We start from the raw sequence: 11,003 nt of genomic DNA, 5'->3' as shown, positions 1-11,003 counted from the left end.
GTAATACTTTAATCATTAAATATCAATAAATTGAGTTGGTTGACAGATTGAAAAGACATGTGTGAGTAAATTTTACCTATAAAATATGACCGGAATCAGGTTAGAGTTTCTACTTCTACAAAAGAAAAAAAAGGTTAGCATGTTCCGAAAAGGAAAAATATTTATGTAGAAGGGTAACAATGGTACACCAAACTAAATCATAAAGACAAACCTAAAATAGATTTAATTCCATTAATGTATTATTGCACTTTTCCTTTAACGGCTCCTTTTGGACCATAAATTTTTTCATATCGGAAACGCTTTCCGGATTCAAATGTCTCTCCATTATTGTTGCTTAAATGCTGTTTGAGAAAATCAAAATGTTTGGAGGCAAAATCATAAAGTTCCTTTTCCATTTTGTAGATTTTAGAGTTTTTCATGTGTGCGATACTCTTTTCTGAAAGCGGTTCCTTATGTATGGTCTTTCTCATGTGGGACTTAGCTCCTAAAAAAAAACAAATAAACAAAGTATACCCTACAGGTACCCATGAAATTAATATTGTTTTGATAAAAATTATTAAATTTAGTCAGACAGACAAGAAGTAACAAATAAACGAGCACAGAAATTTAAGTGCATACAAACCAGATTATACAGATTAAGGTGAGCGAAATATCTTTTCGTTCTTGTAGAAATTGCAGAATATTGCAAATTTTCACCATTAAATTGAAAAATATTAGTGGCAAAATGAAGCGTTTTAAATAAATCTTGATTTGAATTAAACACACCTGTTCTGTATTTTTCAGATATTCCCTTAAACATTCTCGGAACAATAAATTCTAACACTTCAACAAATTCATCCAGTCTTTCTGTTAAACCAACCAGTGTGTATTTTGTCATTAGGTTGTGTTTAGCCTGTGCAAGAGCTGCTGGATTTCCTATTTTCCTAAACCAAAAACATATCCATTGTATATTAAAATAAAGCAAGAGTCCAAGTCATATAAATTTATGTTAAATGGACAGAAGTAATTCAGTCACAGTATTAATAGGGATTTATTTGAAGTGAACAAATATATTGTCTAATCAAGAGAAAAATTATTTTCAGGATTGCATTTTTAGGATTTTTTGTTGAGATTTGAACATCCTTCAGCAAGTACGGTATATGGCATGATAAAAAAGTGAAAATATATAAAACTGGGCAATAAACTATTGACAACATTAGCAAACCCATACACATACATAAAGGACAAAAGTAATTTATTTACAGAATTGTTAAGGATTTATTTTGACTTCAAAAATTTGAAATTGTATCTTTTGTTTAAAATAATAATTTACTATTTTTCATGCAGTCTGGAACATATGCCCTAAAAAACAAAACTAAAAACAAACAAAACATGTTGGACTGATATTACACAGACCTACATAAGATAGCCAATAAAGATTAGCGACATAGACAAATTCCAGCTTACCAGCAATCAGCTGTTTGACCACAAAGCATGGGAATCTGCAACCACAGCTGTTTAGGTTGGCAATCTCTTCCACCTTTTTCAATGCACTGATCAAATGTCTAAAATAAATGGTAATCAGCAAATCAGATGAATCTCAAATAACTATAGTGGCTGATGTAGTACAGTGACCTTTTAACTGGATTTTTTTACTAACTAGCAGAATTATTGTATATTTAAAATATATGGACAAGGGTAGTACAGTAGCGTTTCAACTGGAATTTTTTACTAGCTTGCATAATTATTGTATATTTAAAAAGTATGGACACGAGGGTATCTACAGTTAGGTACCGTTGAATCTCCTTGGAATTTTCTCTTCAAGCCAACCCTGAAGTTGTCGCCATATCTCAGAAAGTAGTAATGTGAAATCAGTCTGTCCAAAGGCTCTCTCAGTATGTTGATGTACAATGGATCATCAAAGCCAAACTGACTGAAGGAGTAGTGGCAAAAGTGTCCATGGTAGAATGCTGGCTTCACTGCATCCCAATGTGTTATGTTGTATGCCAATGATATCTAACCAAGTGTTACGTAGTTGTATACTTGTCATTAGTTTACCAATAAATTAAAAACTCTAATTGCAGGGTTGTTCCTAAGCAAAAATTTACACTCGCCAGCTGGGCGAGAGGCAATCAAGGCACTCGCCCGGACTAAATAACACTTGCCAAATTTGTTGCATGCCGTCTGCAAATTTTCGTCCTAGCGCGGTCATTTCTTAGGTTATCGTTATTCTGTTTTGTGGTTTTTCTACGTAAACAGTAGTTTTTATAAAAGTCTGGTTGTTTATTTCCTTTAACGGATGAACAAATTAATGACCCATAAAGCAGTTTACGCTTAAGACAATGTTTTAGCGAAATTTTTTTAACAATCTTTAGTGAAAAAAATAACACTGACAATTTAGTAGCCACGGCCTGCCTGTTTTCCATTTTTCTAAAAATCCTCGCGCTCTCTTTTTTTCGTATTCTGGTTTTTCTGTGCTTGAAGGACGTTTTAACGCAGGTTGTTTCACGCCACAAACAAAGCGCCACATTTCGCCTAACACTATAGTTTGCAGTTACATAAGTAGGCGATATTTTCAAATATAGTAGTGTTCACTGAAGGTTTCGGTCCCTCAAAACATAAAAAAACACTGCTTAGAAATATTATAAGAAGATATTTGCATTTTTGAAACTTATTTGTTAGCTCTTAATTTCGTAATACAAACAATTAAATAAATACAAAAAAGTAGAATTATTATCCTGGGTACATCGAAGTCCAATAAACTTTTCCAAAGGCGTCATCGACTGGATTAAACATTTAAAAATTAACAATGTTTAAGTTAAACGATAAACCTTATACTTATTTGCCACTGCAGCAATGACGTCTTTGATTGTTTGCCGGTAAACAATTTTTTTTAAACGGGACAAAGAGTCTTTATTACAAGCTTCGAACGTTACTTCGACTAACCTTATTATTTGTGTAGTGTTGAATGTATTTGCGTCTTATTTTTTGGGGAAATAACTGGCGCTAAGTAATATTTCGCTGTAGTAGTGGTGCTTAACACAAGCTGTCCTACACCAACTAATTAAATTTTCTCTTAAATTTATCCGGAGCCAGTCGCCAGTCGGGCGAGTTGGTGTCAATCAGCACTCGACAGGAGCGATTTGCACTCGCATTGGCGAGCGGGCGAGTGCTTAAGGCCAACCCTGAATTGTATTTTTTTTTCCTAAATACATCAGTTTATACAGGAATTTTATGTAATTACAGTGTTTGTGAAATGATGGATGTTAGAGTGCAAAGTATAGCAAAGTATTAATGAAGTACATATATTGGCTTTTTAATTTACTAACTTTACATTAGCTTCTGTGTGGTTACGATAAGCATACAATATCTTCATGTTAGGGTGGTGTTACGTGCTTAATTAGCACTACAAAATTATCACCGGTTGCTAATTACGCCGACTGTAAATTTTAACATTCATTATTAATTTAGCGCCTTTGTTTTTAAATGTAGGGCTAGGAATTAGGTTTTCGCATTTCGAGACATGTATAATTGTATATTAATGTAATATTCTTGTGCGCTGTGGTGTTCGCCGTTAATTGGACTTTAGACATGTTTTTTCCTGTCTCCAAACATTTCTGCAAATCTCACGATCATTTATCGTTTGTTTTCCGGCGCGGTTTAACTTCTCAAGAAAAGGTCCGCCCAATGTTATCTTTCCACGAAATGGCCGCCCTGTAAGGCGGGCCTGGGGTTTCCGGGAGCGCGTCGGTTCCCATGAAAAGGAGTTTTGTTTTAGCGTATATTACGAGCGGCTGACCGCCTACAGCTCGTTAGACGTCTGGGTGTAGCCTTGTGAAATTAGCGAGTAAAACTTTAAGTTTCATTATGCTCTGTCTGCCGCTTTTGTAAGTAATTGTGTATGTCTAAGTGTCATTATTGTTTGTGGTGTGGTAATATTCTACTCTTGCAACCAATACATCTGTACATTGGGTTTTCTTGTTGTGGTCTTTAATATAAGTTCTCTTTGGTAGGTTATTTATTGCTCGAAAATAAGGACTCACAGCGACTTTACAGGAGGCCTAGGTAATTTTCTAGAGGTGGTAGAAATAAAAATATCACAAATTAATTTATTTATTTAAAAGTTTAGTATAAATGAAACTAAACCAATTTTACTATTACATTTTAATTACAAATCAAGGCAGTTTTGAAACAACTCGAGTGAGGGTAATTTGGCCAAACATGTTTTAAAAGCTATTATTACAATACTGATGTACTACACTCTTTGCCCGATAGAAAAAATCCTTTACCTGATCAGCCAAGGAAAGCTTGATGCTATTTGCACTGGTGTTAATATGAAGGACATAAATTTCATTTATCTTTGACAGGTCGTAAATCAAATTTGTGAAGGATGTGCTTGCACTCTTTGGAATTCGATTGTATAAAACAACTGGAAGGTGCTGCAATATAAACATGAATTAGCATAGGAAACACAGGAAAGTATCTTGTAAAACAATTTTTTTAAATGATTACCTCCTTGGTATTCTGATGAACTACATCATTATTTAGTTGTTGCAAACTCCTTTCTCCAGCGTGATTAACTGAAAATTTAATGTTAGCATATCAATAGATGAAATTCTGTTTAAAAATGTTTGCAGCTGCATCATTCAATGGAATGAATCAGCGTTGAGAAGTTGTACTTGTCTGCTTACAAATGCGAGTGCATTTTGCTAATGTCGAGTGGAAATTTTAATTCCATATCACGACTACAACAAGAATTAAAAGCGCATATCACATAGCAAAATCAAGGGAGAGCAGAAGCTATGAATTTTTTGTCTGCTGTGCTTTATAGCTTAAAACAGGGATGGGCAGGGCAATGTGTGGCCCGCGGCCAAAAGTGCAGCCCTTCACCTTCTTCCAGCTATTTTTCCGAAATAAGGCTATGAGTGTGCACCATTCTGGGACTTTTGTTCTATCAGTTTCCTGGTTGAAGTGCGATGTAACCCATAATAGGCTACACTGCTACACTTATGCAGTTGAACTTGAATGGGAAGAAGCATCTATTGAACAATCTTCATTCATAAAGTTTTACTTGTGTCACGTTGTTATGATAAAGAATTGTTTTGCAAGAATTACACTTGTCTGATACGTTCAAGGTGTAACAGACTTTTTCTAGTCAAAGCTGAAAATATGAATTAGTGTTTATTTGATGTGCAGCCCTCCTGTAAGCATTACATTTCCAAACTGGCCCTTGTGTTAAAAAGGTTGCCCACACCTGGCTTAAAAGAAGATTAAACTGCTTGCTCAAATGAAAACTACTTAAGCAGTTTAGTGTGGCAAATCTAACTTAACTTAGCCTATGCTAAAACAACTATAAAATAATTATAGAACGAAGCCCAAAGCATTGGATATGTGTTTGGTGGTTCCGTAGCTGGTCTGAAACCATCTTGGTTAAGTGTTAATGGCTCTAAAACCAAAGACAGAGCCAATGGTGTTTAACTGTTGCTCCCCAGCCATGGGTAAATGTTCTACTTGTTCAATAGAAAACTACATGTAGATTACACTAAAAAGGAAGGCTGGAGTATAAGTAAAAAAATAGTAGAACAAAAATTGGCAGACTAGAGTGCCTAAATTTTTGTGCGAGTGTAATTTTGTCTGGGCAAATGTTGGTTGGTAGACACTTGCCAGACTGGGTGGTGGTAATTATTTTCATATAAATACTAAATCTTCAAAAAATTCATTTAATAAACGATTCTTACCAGAATGAGAACTTTGACTTTGATTCCAGTGGAGTAAGAATATGTAGAATATCAAAGCACCAAATGCTAAAAACAGCCCTATCTGTTTGTGTGTTGTGAAGTAACGAATCATTCCCATGACCAACAGAGAAAACTTGACACTAAAGTTCAACCAGATCCATTGGCATCAGGACACAAGTCACAATCTAAACTATGATTTAATATAAAAAATACTAATAAAAAGTACATTTTTTTTAAATGTCACAATTACAATTCAATTTGGTATATATACCTATAATAAACAGTACACGTTGGCAAACTTTTCAGCCTAAGAGCTTGTTTATTAACAGTGCAGGGCTGGAAGCCAATATTGTTTTATAACCTTATAGTTAGTGGTGCCCAGACCTGACACCTCAGCATTTTTCCTGTTGTCAAGCACTATTTGCAGAACAGTAGAAAAAATTCTCTGTTTTATGGTCATGCAATTTGGATAAATTTTGAGAAAAATAAGCTCTTTTAGATTCTTTTTTCGGCCCCATTACTTTTACCCAATCAATTTAATTGGTTGCTAAATCAGACAAACTATATACAAAGCAGGTATAATTTACAAAGCATATTTTAACAATATAAAATAATTAAACAGAAGCTAACAAATATACAAAATGTGTGTGGACTATTTTGTGTACTTTGTGATATAAGAGCATAACCAACGACAAATTATTAGATCATACTGCCCTAATATACACAATCAGATTCAGATTAGAAGACTAAGGTTAGAACAAATAGATTAGTGTTTAATGTGTAAGTTCAACTGCATAGATAACTGGCATTATTATATGAATAACACATGTATCTTATTACTCGGTTTGCTTGGAGCTTGGTTTTCAATTTGCTTAAAGGAGTTTTAAACGCTTAAACACTTTCATTTTTGTCATTCTAATCGTTTTATCTTTATCGTGCGGATGCCCCACAAAAAATAAATATTGAAAGACTTTATAAAGAAAACTGGGCGCTGTTTTAGAATCCTACCACAGTATACACATTATTTGGGTTTGGCCAGAATGGAAACTTTGGATTTTGCACTGGGAAGACTATTTATAGGATAAATTCCCCACGCAGGACTTACTTTCGGACCTAGGGGCTAGGGTGAGGGTAAACTTTTGGGTGGGTCAAGTATTATAATTAAATGATAAATATAATAATACTTGACCCACACACCCAAACGCCTACCCGCAAACTAACCAAAATACCGTGCATTGATTTAATAATTGTTAGGACGCTGTGGTATAGGGTTGTAGACCAGCGCCCAAAACTGAATTTTACAGTATTTTTAGGTCAGTTAAAGTATTTTTTCACATATCCTACATTTTGAACAGCCTGTATTTGTTTTTAAAAAGAAGCACCGCCAAATTCGAACACAATGTATACATTACTTGACTAATGAAATGTATAGTGGCGCTTTCATAAAGTCGGCCGCATTTTGCACCCCATCCGTCAGAAATCAGTGCAGTTCTAAGCAAAAAGGTCTACGACAATCAGTGCATTCAAAGGATCAAAAAGTCCGACTTTTAGACTTTGAGGTCTTGGACAATGCACTAATTTGCATTAACAAATGTGCATAAGAAGATTAAGTTTAACAATACTTGACCCAACCAAACCCAAACGCTAACCAGCGCCCTAACCCAAATAACGCTTCAGGCCCCAATACCTCAATTTATGACGTAATAATCTTAAATACAATGGACGAGAAACCATCCGAGTTTGGGCCTTTTTCCCCAGAAATTTAAAGAATTATTAAAATAACGTGCATTATTTGGGTTAGGATTCGGGTTAGCGTTAGGGTTTAGGTGGGTCAAGTGTTATTAATCCTATCTCATATTTTTTGTTATCTTTTCTGAACTTTTAATGAATATTTTTAATTTATCTTCGCCGGGAGTTTACCTAAAGGTCCAAATCAGTGCATTGCCAGGACCTCAAGGTCTAAAAGTCTAGACTTTTCTGCCATTGGATGCCCTGATTGTCATAGACCTTTTTGCTTAGAAATGCACTGATTTCTAACGGATCGGGTGCATTTTGACATGAACGCATGCGGTTAAAGTTTAAACCATAAAACCTTATTTAAAAAACGGCTTTACATTTCTAGGTTGTTGGTTGAACAACCTGATGCCTGAAACATTATTAAATCTAAGGTAAACAGCGCCACACAGCGATCCATGTGCCGACCCCTGCATTATGCTATACTGCAAACTGCAGATCTGGGCAAAATACGGCCCGCCAAGAAAATTAACTGGCCCACGGCTCATTTTTCCTTAAATACAAATCAGGGCGACTTTCTACATGTTTGGTTGTAACATACATACCTTTACGGACAAAAGTTGCCCTCTGCACTGTGTCACTCTTTTAAACAAAAGTTTATCAAACTTATCCTTGTAGAGAACCTAACTTAAAGCGCGACTTTTTCTTTATAAACACGTTTTCCTGGGCAAACAGAAAAACACCTGTTTCATGAGAGTATAGCCTAGACTAGATGCTCGTTCTTCACACTCGTCACTGGTGGCTACAACACGTGCCGGAGGATATTCGATTGGCAAGGCCGCTGAAGGAAGCAACTGTTTTCACGCTCGTCTTTAACGTCGCACAAATCCACAGGGTTTCGTTCTTAAGGCCGCCAATGGAAGCTACCTGCAATTGGTACTAGCTCCTTCACGCTCGTCTTCACAACGTGGTACTAGCTCCTTCACGCTCGTCTTCACAACGTCGCACAAACCCTTCAATGAATCCGTTCCCAAGACATCTTATGCAAGCTCGCCAACTATTTTCGCCGTCAATGCAACCCGCATTATTCACTACGTCACCGACGGCGTACTGGCGTACTCAAAAGGGAGTCTAACTCGCCCACATGCTGGGCATATAGTCGCTTGACCGTGGCCATTTGTGGACACCTCCGACGAACACCATTTTAACTTAAACACTCTACATTTTCCGCCCAGCTATTCTACGACGCCGCTGTTCCCCAAAATGACGTAACGAAGCAACCTGACGAATTCCCCTCGAAACTTACGCAGCTTCACACATGCCCGCTTCGGAGGGGTGTCCTGTAGCGAACCTACCGATGTACATCCACGTTCATCGAAGCGTGCAGATTGCTTTTTTCCTATTTTGCCATTGTACATTTATAAATGCATGTTAGTTATGTGCCACTCCTTTTCTTAACTTTAGTATGTCGCAGCTATACGCAATAAAGCAACAACCGCTTTAACCTAATATTTGTAAATGAATTTTTTGTGCTTCGATCGGAAGTATTCCGTCTTAAAAATATGAACGAAAATTAGTAGGCTACACTGGCAGTTTTTCAGCCTCGAAAACATACAGATTTACATTTTGCCAACGGTAGAAACAAATGGGCTTAAAGCACCAAAAAACAAAAAGAGGAATTAAGTTAATTGTTCTATGCAAAATTTCAAGTATTTTAACCTTGAGCAGTAGGATTAACGTCCCACCCTTTGATTAACCCCAATATATATCAAGGAATATTTTTTTACATAAGTTTAATAGGTCACGCCCTCTTTAAATCTATATTAAAGGTTGTCGTTTTCAACCAAATAGCGACGATTTTTGTCTCTTTTATTGTTTATTTTTCTTGTTTTTCGATTCGCGGGATGCCTTTTGTTGCCTTCAAAAATCGACTTTAGTTGTTGTAGGATTTCTGCACAGCTCCCAACGTAGCCTAATAACAGGTTATTTTGCTAACTTCTTGTAAAGGGTCATTATATGACGCCATATTGCCTCGGTCAAGTAATTTTGTAAAACTTAAATTCAAGTCATATTTTTTTTTAAAGTTGTCGAATCTGAGCCGAAGCCATAAGTTGGCTAGTCAAGTTATTATTAGAGCAAGTCATTTAACTCAATGACGTAATTCAAACCAATTCATTTGTCCAAAAGACTTAAGTCAAGTTAAGCCATTTAATCGAAACGACTTAAGTCAAATCCAGTCATTTAACAACACTGACCTATGTAGCCTACACTTAAGTCAAGTGATGGATTAAGTCATTATACAACACTAACAAAAAGGTTACATTACATTTAAGAAAATGTTTGCTGAGATTAATCAAACAATAGGTAGGCCATTTGTTGTAGTTTTGAGTTTGGCCTATATGATATATTTTCATCTCACAGTGCTCGCAAGCCTTCAAAGAAATTAAAATATAGGTATCTTAGAATTGTAATACTTTGAATAAAATAAAGCACTAAATGCTGTACATTGGTAAGGTATTGACAATCAAATAAATTTAAAGCAAACATTAAATCATTTTTAAATGGATCATACAACCCTTTTGTCATATTAGGTTTGAAAAATGTTTTTTTAATTTTTTTTACGTTTGATTGTAATGATAAGTCACACTCACCACCAGCGATACAGGAGATTTTCACAAGCATTTTTTGCATAGGTGTTGTTAAAATCTATTAATATTTAAGCGATCAGATTATCATAGTCAATTTGTTTTATTTCTTTTTCCTGTGAAGAGGGAAGGACCCTGTTGAAATGTCGCACCAGCCTGTCATGCCATTTACCACAGCGTTTATTGAGGAGCTCCACCGTTTTCGCACTCTTGCGCTACCCAGCGGTCCGCACAAAATAACGCAGGACACCACTCTCATGGGATATTACAATACCACAAACACCACGGTAAAATAATGTTTTTCTAGGTTTTCTATTGCCTCCAAATAAACCAACAGGGATATAAAAAATATTGGAGTAATCTAGTGAACAGTAGAAAACGTATCAGTAAAACAAAACAAGAAGCCTATATGCCTGGCCGGATTAACCAATAGGCTAATAAGGCTATAGCCTTAGGCCCTGAAAAAATTCGGCCCTCAATTTTTTAAGGTTAAATTTTTGTAAGGCTGAGAGTGATACAGATCCAGTACCGGTGCAGTACATTTTTTGCTTAAAAAATAATGACTAAGTCGAGTCAATATGGCCCAGTACAGAATAAGATGAAAATCGTCTGAACAAGACCTATACATCTGTCAAAATACGTCCTAAGTTCATCGTAATATTGCGTAAATGGCCACATATAACGCCTGAAACTGTAAGGAGAGGGTATGGACCGAACAAGTGCTGTGTTAGGTTTGGCATGGGCCGTTTTGGTGTCGACGTTTGGACGCCCTAGTTTGATCGGCGCCATTAGGGTGCCGCTTTTTTTGCATTGGATTTATGTCCCTGTTTTGGGTTATTGGTGTGTATGGGTGCGGCTAGAAATTGGGGAGGAGTTAAAATTATTAGGGAAGTTAGTGATGTACTTA

At 36.0% G+C, this 11,003-nt stretch overlaps 1 protein-coding gene across 1 annotated transcript; it reads right to left on the bottom strand.

Moving 5' to 3' along the window:
- On the bottom strand, nt 1-5,924 carry LOC146164634 (heparan sulfate 2-O-sulfotransferase 1-like). Its single transcript, XM_083381082.1, has 7 exons — nt 5,718-5,924; nt 4,492-4,559; nt 4,269-4,418; nt 1,774-1,995; nt 1,447-1,544; nt 766-923; nt 1-484 (listed from the first exon to the last, which is right to left on the bottom strand). Exons 1-7 carry the CDS (start codon nt 5,833-5,835, stop codon nt 240-242), a joined length of 1,059 nt encoding a protein of 352 aa, XP_083237208.1. The 5' UTR covers nt 5,836-5,924; the 3' UTR covers nt 1-239.
- Between the last annotated feature and the right edge of the window lie 5,079 nt (nt 5,925-11,003).

This window comes from Ascidiella aspersa, chromosome 2 (genome assembly GCF_963924565.1).
Source record: "Ascidiella aspersa chromosome 2, kaAscAspe10.2, whole genome shotgun sequence".
Lineage (NCBI taxonomy): Eukaryota > Metazoa > Chordata > Ascidiacea > Phlebobranchia > Ascidiidae > Ascidiella > Ascidiella aspersa.
This window is presented reverse-complemented; position numbering and strand designations above follow the sequence as displayed.